The sequence below is a fragment of the Phyllostomus hastatus genome, unplaced genomic scaffold (assembly GCF_019186645.2).
Source record: "Phyllostomus hastatus isolate PE091 unplaced genomic scaffold, TTU_PhHast_1.1 phas_scaffold_755, whole genome shotgun sequence".
In the NCBI taxonomy this organism is placed as follows: Eukaryota; Metazoa; Chordata; class Mammalia; order Chiroptera; family Phyllostomidae; genus Phyllostomus; species Phyllostomus hastatus.
Genome location: NW_025334039.1, coordinates 4460952 through 4480952, shown reverse-complemented (window position 1 = coordinate 4480952; position 20001 = coordinate 4460952). Strand labels below are relative to the sequence as shown.

The 20001-nt window shown below is 43.5% G+C and overlaps 1 protein-coding gene across 1 annotated transcript in view; it reads right to left on the bottom strand.

Annotated features, from left to right (window-relative positions):
* ALDH1L2 (aldehyde dehydrogenase 1 family member L2) overlaps positions 1–17872 on the bottom strand; it is a 49571-nt gene extending 31699 nt beyond the window's left edge. The window contains exons 1-6 of the mRNA XM_045826611.1: positions 17674–17872; positions 7476–7620; positions 4859–5093; positions 2843–3008; positions 1077–1178; positions 781–870 (exon numbers count right to left, since the gene is read on the bottom strand). Coding sequence (XP_045682567.1) covers positions 781–870; positions 1077–1178; positions 2843–3008; positions 4859–5093; positions 7476–7620; positions 17674–17721 — 786 coding nt within the window. The 5' untranslated portion in view covers positions 17722–17872. The remainder of the gene's footprint in view (positions 1–780; positions 871–1076; positions 1179–2842; positions 3009–4858; positions 5094–7475; positions 7621–17673) is intronic.
* Positions 17873–20001: the final 2129 nt, after the last annotated feature.

The following is a 20001-nucleotide window of genomic DNA, read 5'->3' as shown; positions in this document are numbered from 1 at the left end:
CGCTATTATTAGCTCCATTTTATAATGAGGACACGAGGCACCCGATGGTTAAGTGACCTGCCCCAGGTTACACAGCAAATAGTGGCAGAGTCAGAATTTTACCAGAAGCATTCTGGCTTCAGACCCCACACTCTTGACCACTACACTAAACCTCCTCCCTTGGTCCTCACTGATCCCACATAGTCTTATGGGTACCTCCTGTGGGCACCTCATTGGCACGTCAGCACTAAGAACCCTGCCGAAGTGCTGAGATCATCAGGACAAGTGGAAGCCTTTACCCCTAAAAGATTCATGGTTTAGCCCTGGCTGGCCGTAGCTCAGTGGATTGAGTGCGGGCTGCAAACCAAAGCATTGCAGGTTCGATTCCCAGTCAGGGCACATGCCTGGGTTGCAGGCCACGGCCCCCAGCAACCACACATTGATGTTTCTCTCTCTCTTTCTCCCTCCCTTCCCTCTCTAAAAATAAATAAATAAAATCTTAAAAAAAAAAGATTCATGGTTTAGTCGAGGAGGAGGGGTAGATAAATAAAGAGACACAATGTATAAAGTGCCACGTCAGAGGTAGGCAGGGCATGGTTGGAACCGAGAGGATGGATACGCAGACCCACCGAATGCTCTCTGTGGCTGAGTAAAGAAAGGGGTGTTTCCTCGTAACAGGTCACATGTGCCTAGAATCACAGACCCTCCTCATGACCAAGGGAAGACCACAGGAAAGCTAGATTTATGTGTAATACCTCTTACAGTGGTAACATGGAAAAAAACAAGGTCCTTAGAACACACCTGTCCATTTATCTCTGTCCAAGCTCCAGGGACTTTGTCATGGCCTCGGATCCAGTTATGTAAAACTTCAGCAGACTGATCCCAAGAAATCTAGGAAAACACAAAGCACACACTGAACCTCCTAATGCTGACAGCGTCAAAGGCAATGGAAACATTTCTCTCCATCAGGACAAGTGGGTGGGGTGGGGCCAGCTGGTTTGGAGATCTACCTTTGGGCCAGAATACGGAACATTGGGAACCCCTCAAAGGTGGAGAGCCATGAATTTTGAACTGTGTTATTGAGTCTGTATAAATACCTCGGCATTTTCCTTTTTCTGGATACCTTCATATGTTGCCCCTTCTTCCGGCTGGGGAATCCGAGGAGCTTTTCCATCGGCTATGAGTTGAACAGCTTCCACCTAGAACCAGAAATGTCACCTGTGTTACAGCCCAATGGGCAACAATGGCAAGATCCATTTAACTGGAGTTTCCACTCTACAGAATTACTACATATAAATCCGTCCGGAGAGTCAGACTGTGATGATAACCAACTACCATTTCTTCAGATCCATCTACGTGCCAGGCAGTGTGGTAGCTACTTCAGGTGAAATATCCCTTGCAACATCACACCAATCCTGCAAGATAGATATTATTATCTCTGTCTCACAGGTGAGGAAATTGAGGATTAGACAAGGTAAGCAACTAGCTCAAGATCGCAGAGACAGCTTGTAGGTGTCAGAAGAAAGACCTGCACCCAAGTCTGTCTACTGCCGATATCAAGCCTGTGTGTGCTTCCTTGTTGAAACAAATGTCAACCTCCCCTTGGTGAGTCCGTGGAAATTTCAAGAATATAATTGTAAGATAAGTCATTATGGGTTATCTCTGCTCATCATGGTGAGTGTAGTCAACGACACATTGTTATATGTAAGCAATTCAAGTTGCTTTCTAGCTCAGGACACCTGAAATGTTAACAAGTTAGTATCTACCCACGGGTCTGATCGCCTCTGGGATGTGTGCTTTATTCTCTTCTGTGCCGTATTCATGTTTGCCTTGAGTTGAGGGCCTCTCTCCTTCAGTGGGAGGCCTATGCGAGCTCAACTTCTCAGGTTCCTCTCTGAGCACCCAGCTGCTGACCACCCTTCCCAAGAGCACATGAACAGAGCTACCCGGGAGCAAGGACAAGCTTACAGCTCATCCATCCTACCTGCTTCTAGCTGTGATATCATCTGGGCTGAGGTACAGGAACCAAGTTTGAGCAAATGCCATTGAACACACATAATACTATTTTGATCATAACTATCATTTCTGAGCACCTACTATGTGCCGGGTGCTTTACACAAATGCCATTTAAGTTTCACAGCTGTCAATCGGGTGGTATTATCTATATTTTATAGGCAAGGAAACCAAGGCTAAAGAGGCTAAGCTGACCTGCCTATTAAATCATTGAGCAGGACAAACAAAACATCGCTCTCCTCCCTCCGAAACCAAAGGCTGCTGCTTCACATGCTGCCACTGTCCCTCTCTGTGTTGCCACTTCTGCCATAGTGAACTCTGGGAAGCACTCAGTGACAGTAACATTGCCTTTCAATACTTCTCCAGGCTAACACAGTTTTACTGTGTGGCGTACATGCTCGGAGCTTTCTACCCAGAGCACCTCTGAACAAACAGAGCAGTGCCAGATTTCACCTCGTTACACCGACTGATTTCAAATACTTCTGGAGGAAGTCCAAATCATTGATACATAGCAAAGCTTCTTAAGATCCTCTACACTTGTTCACAATTAGTCGCTATAAATGGGGTTAGAGATTCAAGGATGTGGGAAAACAATGGAAGCGGTTTGATGGCTGGTTATCCATCTGATCATTACTCTGGAAGATCCAGTCAGCTTCACAGACGAGACATTGTAAAGTTCAGATTTCCACCCTAAGTATACCATCCTACTGGTAAATATAAAATCGGATTTGGTTGGTCTGATTTGTATTTTTAGTAAAAAATTCAGATGAGCAAATTTTCAATAAAAGAAAAACATCTTCAAAACTTGAAAGGTTTACTAAATCCTTCTTGAGGGCATGCATATACTGACCATGGCCTTGATTCCCTCGGGAAAAAGAAATCGATTATAAAGTGCATCCACTGTGTCATTGGGTCCGACATCACACGACCGCTGAAGGAGGATGGGTCCAGTGTCTAAACCGTCATCAGCCCAGAACACAGAAAACCCAGCTTTCTTATCTCCCATAATCAGAGTCCTGCAAAGAAAAAAAGAGTTTCACCTTAAAATGTTGGTTCACTGTATCATAAAACGAGGAATTAGTGATCAAGTACAAGGTAGTAATGATGGAGAGTTGATGGTGAATGAAGCTACTGTGAGAAATTAATAGTATAGCCAGGAGATGTCAGCACTCATAAAAGCCATATTTAATGGTGCTGCTATTCTATGCATCTATGTATCTGCGGTCTTGTTAACACACACTAATGACGTATTGTCTACCCAAAAAGGCATTGGAGCCCATCATCCCTGCCACTCACTGATGGCCTGATGTCGGAGTTCAAGTAATTTCACCCACCTGTATCCAAAATGTTACATGGGACTTGACCCTCTATTAGGCAAAATAAGGTATTGGAAGATAGAACTGAGGGTGCTCACTGTAACGTGAAGAGGAGAACTGATTGTTAATTTAAGGTATGTAGTTCAGGTATAAGCATCATTTAGAGTTAGAAGTAGCTCTAGATTGGCTGCATAAATTGTAGTAAAAGGTGGTTAATTATTTTAACTGTTTGTATTTTGGGCTCTATAAAACTTAACCTAAAAGAAAATGCTGGCCATGTGGGAGCTTATAATACATACAATAAGCTGGACATGTGGACAAATACATATCGAAACATATCACAGAGCAGGTTGATATGCACAAAGCATGAAGTGGTAGATCAGCCATGCTCATGATCTAAATCATTTTACTTCTCTGAGCAATTAATCAGTTAGACCTAAATCAATCAACCAATGAATCACACTTTTCAGAAATTAATTGGCATTGTTATCAAGATCCTTGAAAACATCCATACACTTTGACTCAATGATTCTGCATGTAGAATCAATGTAAAATGAAAGAAATACAAGTGTAAGGACAAAGATATGCCCTACAGTACTATTTAAAGAGAAAATGAAATCAGTTTATGTAATCAGATTTTAAATTCAATGAAATGTTCTTCACACTGAAAACTAAGTGTAGATGTTCTGCCTGTTCAATAACCTGACACTGGGCACTATCTGGGAGATGTGCAGGTGAAGGACAGAAGGTAAAGAAGGTGGGGAAGGCCCACCTCAACCCACAGCACAGCACACCTATGGTACCGGGTACCTAGAGTGTCCTGGGCATTGTTCTTGCTACTGGGAAATACAGAAGCTTAAAGCTGAATGGGGGAAGACAGACAACAAAGAAGAGAATTTCAGGTAACTCAGCATTTCCTGAAATGTCCTTGAGATCTTCCATGGCAAAAAAAAAGGTCTATAATAGAATAAGTTTGGGAACGGTGTACTCATTTCTTTCTGGAGATTCTGATGCTAATATTAAAGTACATATTAAAAGATGTAATAAGTCCTGTAGTAAAAAAATCCAGCATAGCCCTGGCTGGCATAGCTCAGTGGATTGAGCGTAGGCTGCAAACCAAAGTGTCACAGGTTCAATTCCCAGTCAGGGCACATGCCTGGGTTGCAGGCCATGGCTCCCAGCAACCACACATTGATGTTTCTCTCTTTCTCTCTTTCTCCCTCTCTTCCCTCTCTAAAAATAAATAAATAAAATCTTAAAAAAAAAAGAAATCCAGCATAAATCAAGGTTGTCTGACCATAGAACCTTTGTTTGCTGAATACCTAGTTACAATCAATTCTTACAACCTAGTTACAGACTATTCTTGGGAAATGCTATTTTGTCCTATTCAGAACCTCTAACTCTCAGGGGAGGTCATGCAGTAGCAATCATGCAGGACCTCACAACTGCTCAAGCACACCTAGTTTCCTGATCACCTAGGTACCACACAGAAAGATTACAGGCAAGAGAAACAGGCCCATCTTCTCTGTTATTGAAAAAAAAAATCTCACCAGTTGATAGCGGAGGCCCCTCTGTGCCTGGGGAGGATGGACGGGTGATAGATGATGGAGCCGTGCTTTGGGTGGTCAATGACATCCATGGGGATGAACTGCGTGCAGAAAGGAAGCACGTTGAGCTCGGCGCCCACGGATTGGTAGGCCTCTGCCACCTCCTTTATGGTCTTGCCCTTGACTCTCCATCGAGGGAACTTGAACACAGGAGTGCCATTTTTCTCTGCAGCCAAAGCTGAGCATGAAAGAGAAGATTGTTTTCATTAAAAAGAATTTTAGCCATTGTTTTTATATTGCTATGGATTTACACATTGTAATTTTATAGCTCTGTGAAACAGTTACAAATAAAACATGGTGAAGAACAAGTTAGATTCTGACCAGGATTTGATCTGCTACAATTTTACCAGGAACCATTTATAGGAGACCATTCTGCGTGGCGTGGGCCCAACTCCCACTTGGAAAGGCCAATGGAAAGCAAGGTCTGATGCACAGGACCCACGCCCACGGAGAGGTTTTCCTGTGGGGAATCAGGCCTGCATTGTACCTAGGCCGCTTTGAGACTTGCTTTTACTAAAACTCCCTCACCCTGAATTGAGGCAGCAAGGGCTTACTGCAACTTCCTAAAGTCTGTGCTAAACCTCCCAAGTATGGAGTGTGACTGGTTCAACCACTTTTGCCCTTGGTCTGCAACATCCTCCCCTTTGAAGTAATTAGCAGCATTCTTTCCTTTGTTTTCTATAAAAGGTAACCCCTAAAGCTAACCTGTGCATAGTAAATGAGGACCATCATGTAATGTACCCAGAAAAGCAATAAAAGCTTGTCAAGGCAAGAGTTGGGCGCTCTCCCCTTGAGAGAGTGGCCGCACCATCCCTTTTCCTCCACAGGACTCGGTAGTCCGTGTGAATTTGTCTCGTCTCACCCGTAACACCGCGGACCGCACAAGCCAGGGTCCGTATCAACCATTCATTTTTCTAATACGATTTTTATCTCTATATTTAAAGTATCACATTTGAACTCAAACATGTGTGGGTAGATAACCTATTGAGATTTTAACTGAAGCTTTTTTTCCATTGGTCCAAACGTGTACCCCTATTACTGATCCAGCCATTTAAAGAATATTTTCGTGTTTTTTAGATGTGAAGCCAGGTGCCAATACAGCACCACCCAAATTAAGTATATTCAGCCTCTGGCACAGTTGGAAAACCTCACGTTTATTCTCATTCCTATTTCCTCGTGATTGAAGGGGAGTTCCTTCCATCACAGGGTGAACTGTAAACAAGAAGGTACTCTCCCCGCCAAACAGGCAGGTCCATCCAAAGGGTAAAGGGAGACAGGGGCTGAGCTGAGCCTGTCTAGTTCCTCCTCCCGAGTTCACCCATCAGAGGAGTTACGGGAGGAGAGAGACCAAGGCTGAAGAACACGTGCTCCCTGCAGGGGTTCGGCCAGACGGGAGCAGATCCGAGGCTCCCTCCACCCCCCACCCCCGGGAAAACATCCCTTCTACAGGGGATGACTCCATCCCACCTCTGTGTGGCACAGAACTGCCCTTCCAAGTGCAGACAGCACAAGCGCATTTTTCCATAATAAAATGCCATTTTTACTAACTCCATTCCCTAAAAGATGGACCATATTTATTTTCCATCCGTAAGCATGTTAGGCTTTTTAACCTACATTTTTTTTGGTTCCCTTTCCTTCTCTTCATCCACTCATCACTATTCATTGACTCCATGGGCATATGGGCTGTTGGGCCAACTTTTTCTAAGCTTGACTCTTGAAAAATTATATTAAAATATGATATTTTTAAAGGCAGTAACAAGAATTAGGATATACTCCAGAGGTGCTTCTTCCCCCGAAAAAAAGTAAGATTTTAGGGTTATGGTTACACTGTTCTCCTACCAGTGTGTTGCATCATACCAGTGATTCATGGAGATCCAAGTCATAAGCCAAGATTTTTAGACACTAATCCTATTCCCGACGTCTCTAATTTGTAGACTGTTTTCATCTCTGTGTCTTGCACCCTTTCTTGACATAACTATACAACATGCAAATCAGAGTCACATTGCAGGTTTGCTCTAAGGATGGCTGTCTTCTCTGTCTACCTTAATCACCAAGCAGCCCCGGCTATAATTTGTCCTGAGATAAATGCATTCTTTTATGCCCCACACCAATATCTATGGTTGGGTGTGGCCTCCCCTTTATTCCTATTGGCACCTCTGCATTAGATATTATTACTCTTTGAAAAGTCACGAGTATAACTGAGGAAAAGCACGTGTCCAGAAATTCCTCTGATGGACCTGAGGAGTCCCATGGAGACAAATGGAGCAACTCTTAATACAACAGGGACCTGCCCCTTCATCTTGGAGCCCACAGAGAAGGAGAATTTCTGACTCTCTGTTGACCATGCCAATTGACTTGGCCTGGCAAGGCCTTCGATAGGTCCTGTGGGTGGAGCAGAGCCCAGAAGGGAGGCATGCAATCTGGGTCTTCAGGACTGGTGGCAAGCAAGTGGAAGGACAGAAATGCTCATGAGGAATAAGCGGTCTGAGCTGGACTCCAGGCTGAAGAGTCAGAAGGCTGGTTTGGAGTCTTTGATCCAGTTGTTCCAGGATACACTCACCCAGGGGGTCGGCCTTTCCGTCCTTGTCTGGAACTGTGAACACCCCCACCACGCGATGGCCCTCTTTGCAGAGGTGGCTGTAGACTTCTTGTCCAAAGAGGCTCTGACCAATCAGGGCCAACTTCAGCTTGTTTTTGAAATAAACCTGTGAAATAATTTAACGATGACAGATGTTAGCATGAAGAGAAGACATGTGGATAATACGCATTCTTTTATCAATCACTCAGGATGACCTGAGGGTGACCAAAAGCTCAAAGATCTAAAATGAATTTTTACTGACATACACTGAACCCAGACTACACCAAGCCCAGAGTTCCAAAATCCTTGGCAAGTGGATCCAACTCATTTGGCCTCAAGACACAGATGGATCTAATGAAACATTCTTTATAGTCCTTACAGGTTTCTTGTAAGTTTGCACAAACTAATTTGGCTTTAAACATGACTTGAGCTGACATAATGCTATGTGTAGTCTTTATAATATTTATAAAGATTATATGAATATGCATATTTTGCTGCAGAAAAATTAATGTATTTGGTTACAGATACTGTCGCAGCCCCTGCTGTGAAGTGTATGCAACGAACTATCTATGTACCATACTAACTAAATGTGAATATTTCTAAACCCTAAAACACATTTGGCCCCACACACTTCAGATAAGAAATTGAGGCCTGTACATTATTTTATTTAATTTGATCCACACAACTGTCCTGTTATTACCTTCCCATTTCATACCATTTTATTAATGAAGAAACCAAGGCTTAGAAATGTCACGTATGGCCCCAAGGCCGTGCTGGCAGAAAGGAGGACAGCTGGGATTGAGCCTGGGTCTGTCTGACTCCGAAGCTCATGTACATCCTTTAACATAATAAAATAATGAAAATGAGCTCTCATCGCCCACCTCTTCCATCTCTTTCTTAGAAGATTAATGCTGATGCACAAAATTACAGTGATTATCAAGAAATATAAACACCACAGAGATCAGAGTGGTACTAAAGGGGTTAAGGTCTTTAAGGACTGTCTTTACGCAATTATTACGCCTTCTGTAAATTCTCCCCAAATGCGGCCTTTCCACAGAGCTCACTGGCAGGCAGTGAAAGCCATCAGGTGAGCGGGCGAGAAGCAGGACTGTGAGCGGAGAGAAGGCGCTAACCAGAGGGTCATGCCTTCCCAGGCTCTCCCCTGTGGCAACAGACCAACCCTGGCTCCCAGAGCTCTTTTCGCCTTTTACTCCTCCGGGTTGGAATGTGTTTCCACGGGGTCCGGATGCAGACTTTTTTCCTCCTCAACAATGGGATTCTAAATCAGTAAACCCTCACGGTGAACATGGGATTATGAAGAAACGTAACTTTCTCATTTCCCACTTTATTGAGGGTGTGGATAGCATCCCTTCTTAGGCATGAACTTAAAAGTACATGGTTCACACGTTCGCTGTAATTGAGCTGATAATTATACAATTAAGGTTTTAGTTTAAAAATCCTTTCCCAGAGCCAGCAGAGTTTCTACCCCCAAAGAGCCTAGAGACCTCCAACGTATAACAGATACTCACAAGCAAACCCATTAACTCTAACAACAGTACAATTTGCCTACAGAAAGCGTGACTATTTTATTTCTTCTCATCAAAAAATATGAATGTTCTGTACACATTCGGTCTTCAAATCCTATAATTAATGCTGTGGCTTGACATAGAATTTACATGTTGGCTATCTTACAAAATTTGGCTTTACCGCCTACCAATGCCAGATATTTTGAGATAGCTACAATACTTCTGTTAAAACACAGGAGCCAAGAGGCTGAGCTGACTCAAATGTCAGCTGTCATCCAATTAGCTGGAGTTCAAATGCAGATTCAGCACCCCTCCAGAAAGTCAGCGTTGTGGGAAACAGTGTCTGTCTTTGGAAACACTACATTCTTGAAAACATGTTCTGAGTTTAGTGCTACAGCTGAAGTTACCAACATGAGTTTCTAACAGGAGAAATTTTCAGATTTTAAGTGTGTCAATAATGAGTTAGCATGACTGAGGTATTTCACCTTGGTCTTTTTTCTCCAAGTATTATCTGAAGACTGCCAGTGTCGGAGAATCTGCTGGAAAGGCAGGTTAAAAATGTGGATTCCTGCCCTGGCTGGTGTGGCTCAATTGGTTGGGCATCATCCTGCAAACCAAAAGGTTGCAGGTTTAATTCCCGCACAGGGCACATGCCTAGGTTGTGGGTTTGGTCCCAGGTCGAAGCACAAACGGAAGGCAACCAACTGAGGTTGCTTTCTCACATTGATGTTTCTCTCCTCTTTCTCCATCCCTTTCCCTCTCTCTAAAATCAATAAGCATATCCTGGGGTTAGGATAAAAAAATAATTTTTCAACAATGTGGATTCCTGGGCCCCACCCTGATCTACGGGAGTCAGATGTTCAGGCCCAGGAAGCTGCATTTAAACAAGCTCTCTGTCGACTCATAGGCACACAGGGTCTGAGAATCTCTGCTTTGTGGAGGCTGTGTGTCTGCCCACCACAAGAAAAGATTCTGCCCTGGGGAGTTAGAAGGGGTGGAAATATTAGGTGACAGGCTAGTACCCCTGGGTTCCCAGGAGATAACCTTCTGCATGAGAAGAGGCTTTTGCAGGGAACAGAGCTTTTGTTTTTAAATAAGCAATTATATTCCCAGGTTATCCAAACTCTGGTGGAATTCTTCAACTCTGATTATGCTCCAAGGATAAAAAATAAAATAATAATAACTTAAAAAAACCATAGTCTTTTGTAGAAAACTTCAAGGCACCATGTTAAGAGTTTGCCCCAATCTAAAACCCTCTGTGAAGTACATGCTACCCTACTAGAACCATGTGAGCAGGGTGTAAACCATGAGGCCAAAGCTAGCTACATGAAGAATTGTGAGAACTGAGTATCACGTGAAGGATCTTTCCACACACACAAAAATAAATAAATAAAAGAGAGTAAGTTTTCCTGAGACAGAGACATGCCTAACACTGACTGGAACACTGAGCACATGGGACCCAGGCCAGGCCCGACACTGCATGAGATGAATGTGTTCAACAGGCATGTTTTGAGCATTTGCTGTGTTTGGAGCACCGTGCAGGGTGGAGGTTGCATTTCAGGTGAGTGTGGGTTTTTTTGTTTTGTTTTTGTTTTGGCCCCACAGAGCGTGTGTAAAAGAATAAGGAGGATTCCCATTAGCAGGCTGAATTTCTGATTCCTCCTTAAAAGGAGGATTGTCAACCCTGGTCTACGTTCTGCACAGCAACAGTGAGCTGGAGCTGAGCGGTGGGTGCCCTCTGCTCGGGGCATGGTCTCCACTCCATCCAGCTCAAGGCCTTCATTGGCCTTACCTGTTTGGCCTCTGCTGGCATTTTTCTTTGGGACCCTTGCACTAAAGGTACAAAAGGAGATGTGATCCCTGCCTCCAGAAGTTCATCAGTTCATAGGGAAGACACACAAGTAAAGGGCCTACTGGTATCACAGTTCTGGGGCCCAAACGGGAAGGCACCCAAAGAAAACTCCTTAGCTGAATCATAAATGACTCATCTTGGGAGTTGGCCAAGAGAAGGGTGGGGTCTGGGGAGGTGCTGGGGGAGCTCCAGGCAGAAGGAACAGCATTTACAAAGGAATGAGTGAACAAAGCGGATTCAGTATGGGAAGGCGGGGAATGACAACAATTTACGCTCTAGGGAGAGGCAAGAGACCTATTATGAAGGGCTTTGTCTATGTCAAATAATTTGGGCCTTATTGTGAAGACAATGATATCCATCGAACTACTTTAAGCAGGAAAGTGGTACAGTCTTATTTCTATGTTAACAGACACTCACAGGCGGAAGGAATTAGCTTCCAATGGGCACCTACCTTGTGTTTGAGAATTGAGCAGATAAACGAATATAAAAGTTGACCTAATAACTCACCTCCACAAGATGTAGTTTGGAACAGTGTAGAAGCCCTTGTTACCTTATGACCAACTTTTATACTAGCAGTCAGAAGCAACAAATTATACTTTACATAGAGGTGAATTTGCAAGATTCAAACAAGATTCAAGATACCACCATAAATGTCAAACTTGATTTTCTTATTGCATAATCATATAATGAACATATGAATGAGGATCTTCTTGGCTATCTGGCCAACATTTTTTCCTTTTTGCTTCCTAAAAAGGGTAAACGATTTTTCTAAGAGGGATAGCAACACAGGGACCATTAGCAAGCAAGGCCAGGTGGGGATGGCCGACACCTGCAGAATGGCAGGAGCACGTGGGTGGGACTAGTGACGGAGACCACTTCCAAGACTTTGAGCGCAGAGAGAGGCAGACTCCAGTCCAGAGCTGGACTCTAGTCCCTGCTGGAGAGGCAAGAATTCAGTCATAGCAATTACCTGTGGTATTCTAATTGCACAGAATTTGAAAATTAAGTTTAATTACACATATAACACATACACATAATTTTCTTTAATACAAAGTGATGATCACAGGTAAGACCAGAATCCCCCACGACCACCACTCCCAATCCAGGTCCCGTCACCCCGTCACAGAGGAAACAACTATTGTACAGTTTGGTGTGCATCCTACAGACCTTCCTTAGCATTTACATCTGTGGAAATATACACATCAAATAGTATTTTGTGTCTTTCAAAATGATACAAATGAAATTATATTATGTGTAATGTCCCTTCACTTTCCTTGTCACTATACACAATTCATTCTGTGTATTTCTGCACAGTACTCCATCATGTCGCTGTCTCCATTTATTTGCTCATTTCCCCATTGAGGGACAGTTTGGCTTTTAATATGTCATTGTTACAGATACCATGGCAACGGACATACTTGTACATGCTTCCCATGCCCACATGGGACCGTTTTCTCAGTTAGATATCTACAAGTGAAATTGCACCTCATTTTCAAATGTAAATTTTAATGGATAGTATTTAACTGGCTTCTAGAGTATTTGCAGAACTGTTTTCTTATCCCTGTCAACACACAATATTGTCAAACTCTGATTTTTGCCAACCTGATGAATGAAAAATTGTATCTTGTTCTAATTTGCATTTCCCTGACTACTAGTTTGGTTGAGTGTCTTTTAATATTTTATTTTCCATTTGTATTGCCTTACTGGGGTATGGTGTCATTCTTTACCTAAATACAGCTTAACCATTTGTCTCACTGATCTGATCTCCCTGAAAGCAAGGACTATTTATTTCTTGTTTTATTCTTTTTTTTAAATATATTTTATTGATTATGCTATTACAGTTGTCCCATTTCTCCCCTTCACTCCCCTCCACCCTGCATACCCCCTCCCACCCACATTCCCCCCCTTTAGTTCATGTCCATGTGTCATACATATAAATTCTTTGGCTTCTACATTTCCTACACTATTCTTATCCTCCGTCTATTTTGTACCTACCATCTATGCTACTTATTTTCTGTACCTTTTCCCCCTGTCTCCCTCTCCCACTCCCCTGCTGATAACCCTCCAGGTGATCTCCATTTCTGTGGTTCTGTTCCTGTTCTAGTTGTTTGCTTAGTTTGCTTTTGTTTTTGTTTTAGGTGTGGTTAATGATTGTGAGTTTGTTGTTATTTTACTGTTCATGTTTTTTATCTTTTTTTCCTTAGATAAATCCCTTTAACATTTCATATAATAAGGGTTTGGTGATGATGAACTCCTTTAACTTGACCTTATCTGAGAAGCACTTTATCTGCCCTTCCATTCTAAATGAAAGCTTTGCTGGATAGAGCAATCTTGGATGGAGGTCCTTGCCCTTCATGACTTGGAATACTTCTTTCTAGCCCCTTCTTTCTTGTAAGGTCTCTTTTGGGAAATCAGCTTAGTCTTATGGTAGCTCATTTGTAGGTAACTGTCTCCTTTTCTCTTGCTGCTTCTTGGATTCTCTCCTTCATTTTAATCTTGGGTAATGTGATTATGATGTGCCTTGGTGTGTTTCCTTGGGTCCAACTTCTTTGGGACTCTCTGAGCTTCCTGGACTTCCTGGAAGTCTATTTCCTTTGCCAGATTGGGAAAGTTCTCCTTCATTATTTGTTCCAGTAAGTTTTCAATTTACTGCTCTTCCTCTTCCCCTTCTGGTACCCCTATAATTCAGATGTTGGAACATTTCAAGATGTTCTGGAGGTTCCTAAGCCTTTCCTCATTTTTTTGAATTCTTGTTTCTTTGTTCTTTTCTGATTGGTTGTTTCTTTCTTTTTTCTGGTCCACACTGTTGATTTGAGTCCCTGTTTCCTTCCCAACACTAGTGGTTCCCTGGACATTTCCCTTTATTTCACTTGGCATAGCCTTCATTTTTTCATCTAATTTGTCACCAAATTCAGCCAAATCTGTGAGCATCCTGATTACCAGTGCTTTGAACCATGCATCTGATAGGTTGGCTATCTCTTCATCTCTTAGTTTTATTTCTTCTGGAACTTTGATCTGTTCTTTTGTTTGGGCCATTTTTTTTTTGTCTTGACACACTTGTTAAGTAGTGAGGGGCGGAGCTTTAGTTGTTCACCAGGGTGGGGCAACCCATGTCGCTGTGTTGTGGGGCAGGGGTCCGAGAGGGAACAATGGTGCTTGTTCTACTCTCTGCTGGATTTCAGTCACTTCCCCTACTTCCCACAGTCAAATTGGGCCTTTCTGGTGCTGATTCCCGAGTGGGTGGGCTTGTGTACATTCTAGGACCCTCAGGGTCTCTCCAACGAACTCTCCTGTGAGGCTGGGAGTCTCTCCCGGCACCTCAACCCTCACGGGTATTTTCAATCAGTGGTTTGAGGCTTTATTTTCCCGTGCTGGGACCCTAGGTTTCGCAGTCCATCCTGCTCCCCAGGTATTTCTCCTGGTTTATCTGCGAGAATGTGGGACCGCCCAGTCTGCAATCCGCCACCTCTATGGGTCTGCCAGCTGCTACCTTGCCAGCCGGCTGCAGCCTTGCACGCCTCAGTCCACTATCCACAGCCTCGCTGGGTCCACCAGCTGCCTCCTTGCCTCGAGTCCTCTCCACCTGGCTGTGGGTTTGGGTGAATGTTTCTTCTTTAACTCCTTGGTTGTCAGACTTCCATACAGTTTGATTTTCTATCAGTTCTGGTTGTTTTTTGTTTTTAAATTGTTGTTGTCCTTCTTTTCGTTTTGCGAGGAGGCACAGTGTGTCTATCTACGCCTCCATCTTGGTCGGAAGTCTCCTTGTTTTATTCTTTTTAGCTGTGAGACTCTGAAAAAGTTATGTCTCTGTGCCTTAGTTTCCTTAACTGTAAGGTGGACATAATAATAGTACCTAGCTCATTGAAATGTTGTAAAGATTAAATGAGTATATATGTAAAGCATTTATAACACATGCCTGGTATATACTAAGTGCTATTATTATTTCCTAAAGATTAGACAGAGTACTCAATATATAATACATCATTTAATATGGTTCAAGGTTAAATTTAGAGGTTCTAAAAAAAAGAATAGAAACCAAAGCAGTGGTCAGGCAATAAGGAAATAAGTTAAGGAAGTGGTTGCTGGAGCTGGAGTATAAAGCCAGTACTTGTTCCAAAAGGCAGAGAAGGGTCCAACCTCTTGAACTGATTCATAGGGTAACTTCTAGTCCTAGAACCAGGCTATGAACCCACAGCCTGGGCTCACAAACTTATCCCAGACAGTGGCAGAGGAAGCAACGTAACAGAGTGCCAATTAAATACAAGGGTTAAATAACCCCCACCATAGGGGACATTAAGAAGCACTGAGCCAGGCAAGACAGTGAATAAATAGTCACCGACAAAGCATTTTATTTCTATATAGTTTTACTAGTTTTAAAGATCCAGCCATATCACTAAGCTGAGCTCATTAACTATTTCTAAGTCCATTTCTTTAAAACAGAGAATGGAAAAATCAATTCTGTCAGGAAATGTTATAATTAATTTTCTCCTTGGATTTTGCTCCGTTCTGAGAGATTTTTTTATTCTGCTTTAATACCCCCTAAAAAAGCACTGTGTGATTTTTTCTTTTTTTCAAGATGACAGTAAAATTTACATACAGTATATGCCCTTTTAAGTGTACAGTTCTATCAGTTCAGACAAACACACCATTATGTAACCACCATCACAATCAAGATAAAAAAACTGATGTATCATCCCTAAAAGCCCTTTATGCATGCCCCTTTGTAGTCAAATCCTTCCCCCACCTCCAGCCCTTGACAATCACTGATCTTTTGCCTATCACTGTTTTACTTGTTCCCAAGTGTCAGATAAATGGAATCATACAATAGGCAGCCCTTTGAGTCTGTCTTCTCACTTAGCATACGTATTGGAGTTCCATCCCTGTTGTATGTATTAGTAGTCCACATTTCTTCTCCGTTTTCCCGGGAGGGCTCCATCGGTGGATGGACACACCACGGTTTGCTTACCCTGTTACCACCTGAGGGACATTGAAGGTATTTCAAGTTTTTGGTGACTATGAACAAATCCTCTTAAACATGCATAAACATGCATAAATAGGTTTTTGTGTGAATAAAAGTTTTCATGGGTAAATACCTAAAAGTGCAACTGCTGGGTCATAAAATACGTTTATGTTTAACTTTATTTAAAAAAACTGCCAGTTTTCCAAAATGGCTGTAACATTTTACGTTCTCACCAGCCATGTTTGATTGTGAACAATTCTAAGAGAACACAGTCCAAAGGATGGATCCCTGCTTTCTATGGAGCAAAAAACACCAAAGTTTTCACTTATTCCATGTCCTCCTTTTGGCCACTGAAGAACCTGCCTTCTGCCCAGCCACGCGCCATGGTCCTTCCACGTGCGTTCCGGGGTGTAGTCACACCCAGGCCTCTGACCCTTCACCATGCCCGGGGCTTCCCTACACACATGGTTTCGTTTATGCTATTTGCCACCTGGGGTGTTCACCTTTCACTAGTCAAATCTTACGTAAACCCCACTATTGTAATCTTTTCACTCTTCACGACTCTCATCTGCTGTACAGAAAAAGACAACTCAGTGGAACGTGTTGACAGAGAAGGCCCATAGAACAGGCTGGCGCGAGCCCCTTGCTCTCTTTACATCCAACCCCGACTCCCACGTGCCACGTGGCAGGAGGAAGCTGAGGAGGAGTCCTGTGCTCCTCGGAGGAGAGCAAGCAGAAGCCCTGCCAGAGCAGGTCTCTTTTTCCTCATTTTTAAAAAGACGAATTCTCCCCAAACAACGACGGACTACATGGGGTGAAGCGAACTCTCATTGTTTTCGGGTTTCCTGTGGGGTGAAAGCTTTCCCACTTATGCTGCTTTGGATCCGTTCTTGGTGCAACTCAAGACTTCTCCCAGCCTCCAAGTTGGGGTTTGGTTTTTCTTTCCTTTTTTTTTTTTTTCATTTAAATGTGTACACATGCAATTGTGGTTTGGGCAGAAAAGGCCAATACAAAACAAATTCTTTCGTAACACAGCAAACCTAACTTCCCAATCAAGCGATACTGTAAATGGGGTGCGTGTTTTTTTCTTCCCTAAACTGTTTGTAGTCCGCTTAGATACAGGGAGGTATCTCCCCTGAGGCCTCCAAAATGCTGAAGGCAGCGCCACATGTGACGTGTCCGCTCTCATTCCATTTCTGGAGGAGCTGATGCAATTTCAAGGCCCCAGGCAGGGCCAGGGCGCGGGTCTTTCGCTACAGTTTAAGAACGTTCCAGAGTGGCTACTCCTAGCAGCATCTAGGAATCCCAGAAATCTTGCTGCCAGCGGTTCAGGAATAATGAGCTTGCAGACACCAGCGCTAAGTGGCACTATCTGAATGGGTCCTGCAAGTCAGTGGGGAGCGCTCATCACGCCTCTCAGGCGCCGGGGAGGACCCGGCTGACTTGATAGTACTCTCCTCCGGGAGGTGGTCTCGGTCCCGTACATTGTTTCCAGTTCGTAGCTAGGGGTGCCACGATTGAAACGAAAAACAAAGGAAGCCCACTGTACCTCCTCGCCAAGTGACTGATCCCACCCGTAAACCCCAGCCAGACCTTAGATGTTCAAAAGACGCATCCCTGTCCCCTTCCCCACCGAAGACAATGGCGCGCTTGCCAAGCCCCATCTAGGGCCCTTCCCAGACCATCGTCTGCGGTCTCCCAGTTATAAAAACGTTGTCTTGGCTTTTAGCTCTCTAAGCATCCATCGCTGCTCACCCCCAGCCTTGCGGCCCGGAGCTCTAGTCCAGGGGTCTGGTAGCTACCCGGGGTGAGAGCTGGGACGCTGGCCAGAGCCGGACTCACCCGGCCCGTGGAGAAACGCCGGAGCGCCTGGCTGCTCCGTAGCAACATTCTGGAAAGGAGCACTCGCACGGGCGGCGTGGCGGCGTGGAGGCTTGGGAGGCAGGCAAACGGCTCAGCCCTGACGCGGCCTGCAGCTTCCGAGCCGCGGGAGGTCGGGTGGTCGCGCTGGCTGTGGATAGTCAACGCAAGCCACTGCCCTTCCTCCCCAGCTGGCAGGGCTCGGAGGCCAATCCAGTGAGATTGGGCGGGGCGTGCGCCAGCTGCCCGGAGCCACTGGGACTCAGACCAGTTTCCGGGCTGGTGCCTGGAGGTGATAGGGGTGGTGATGCGGGTGGGGTGGGGGTGGGGGTGGGGATGGAGGCGTGTTCCAGGCACTTACTGGCTGTGGGACCTTCTACCAGTTACAAATCTGAGGCACATAGGGATCTGCCTTCATGGTCAAGCTGACAGTTCAAGTCATGTCTCATAACACCTTCCTGAGAAGGCAACAAGCATGCCAGTGTGCGTGAAGCTACGAAATTTAAGGGGGCACCTTCACTGTCTAGGGATCCTGCTATCTATCTCATAGACTGATTGCAGGATTTAATGAGAGAAATGTGTATAAAGCACTTGGCAAAGGGCCTGGCACAGAGCTGGTTCCCAGCATCCATAGATAGGTAGATAGATGGATGGATGGATAGATAGATACATAGGTAGATAGATAGATAGATAGATAGATAGATAGATAGATAGATAGATGGATGATAGATATCTTTTTCCTTCACCTTCTGGAAGAAACGTTCAGACATGCTGTAGCTGAGTGCTTTTCTCAAGCAGAGTTCCTTAGCCTGGCTTGCAATCCATAGCCACCGGCAATCTAGCATTTGTCACTGCTGTTTCGCACTAACCTCAGCACTTGCCAATTCCTTCCTGGATCACACTTCCTAGAAAAGCTCGTCATCTGTCACTTGTCACAAACTCTGCAGGACCAAATTCCTTCTCTTCTTAAAGGTTTAAGTCAAATACTGCCTCCTGCTGGAGGCATTTTCTTGATTCTATTCTCCCTAACCTCCTTATCCCCTCCAAGTACCGTATTTTGCCATGTATAATGTGCACCATTTTGCCCAAATTTTTAAGGGAAAAATAAGGATGCACCTTATACATGGATAGTACTGATTCCATATCTATATAAATGTTTTTAAGTTTTTTATTTATGCTTAAGCATTAATAGTGTAACTCTAAAAAGCAGTAACAATATCGATATGCAAAATAATACCCTGGAATATGATCGTCGTTTTTTTCTAGGTGTAAAATAAATAATTAAATTAAAAATGTTTTTTACCTGAAATTTGGGTCAAAAACATGGGTGTGCATTATATGTGACAAAATACAGTAATCTTTTACTCTTTTGAACCGGGAAGGACTTTTGCCTATGCATCTCTGAAGATGTCTCAATCTCTTACTGGTATTTGCAAACCTGTCATCTTCTCTACCAGAAGCTCCTTGCAGGCTTATTGATAAGGATTTACAGTATCTTTCACTAAGCAGAGCTTAAAAAATACGTGTTGAAAGAGAATGAATGAGTGAATAAATAAAAAGGTAAGAAGCAGGGAAAAAGAAGGATCCTTAAAGCTTGGAGAATTGCAGCAAACACCCAGGTTTTTGCTTTGGGAACCGCCCCTTCCCAACTCAACCCATTTCCCTGACTGTGTTTGGTGACTTACTGCTTTTTAAAAACTTCCAAATATTGATATTCATTTTATTTGTTCTGATTTGTGTAAACTGGGAGGCATGGGCAAGGAGTGTGGTTTTTCCTGAGCTGGGGGTTCCATAGTTCTATACTCCAACTCCTAACTTTAGAAAATGAGTTTACGCTCACCCAAATATAGTGAAATATGATGTCTAGGACTTTCTTCTGTAAGAACCAAAAGTGTAGCTCTCTTGATAATTGGAGATTAGACCAGATGCAATGAGAGAATTTCACAAACAAAAAAATCCCTGCCAATCTAGATTTATATATCCAGAAAAATGAACAAGAAATGAAGTCATTTTTAGAAACAAAAGTTTGAGACAATTCGTCATCAGCGGACACACAATAAAGGAAATATTCAAGAGCATCCTTCAAGCAGGAGGAAAATTGTCCACAGGGAAGCCTGCAGAAGCAGGAAGGAATGAAGACAGAAAAAGGAGAGAAGGGGAGGCAAATATGTGAGAGAATTTAAGTGAACATTGGCTATATTAATATTGATGATAATAATAAAATCTTGTGGATGCACACATATTTATAGGAAAATACACAAACAACAATAAAAAATTTGTTGGATAAACTTGGGATGGGGATTTGGAGGA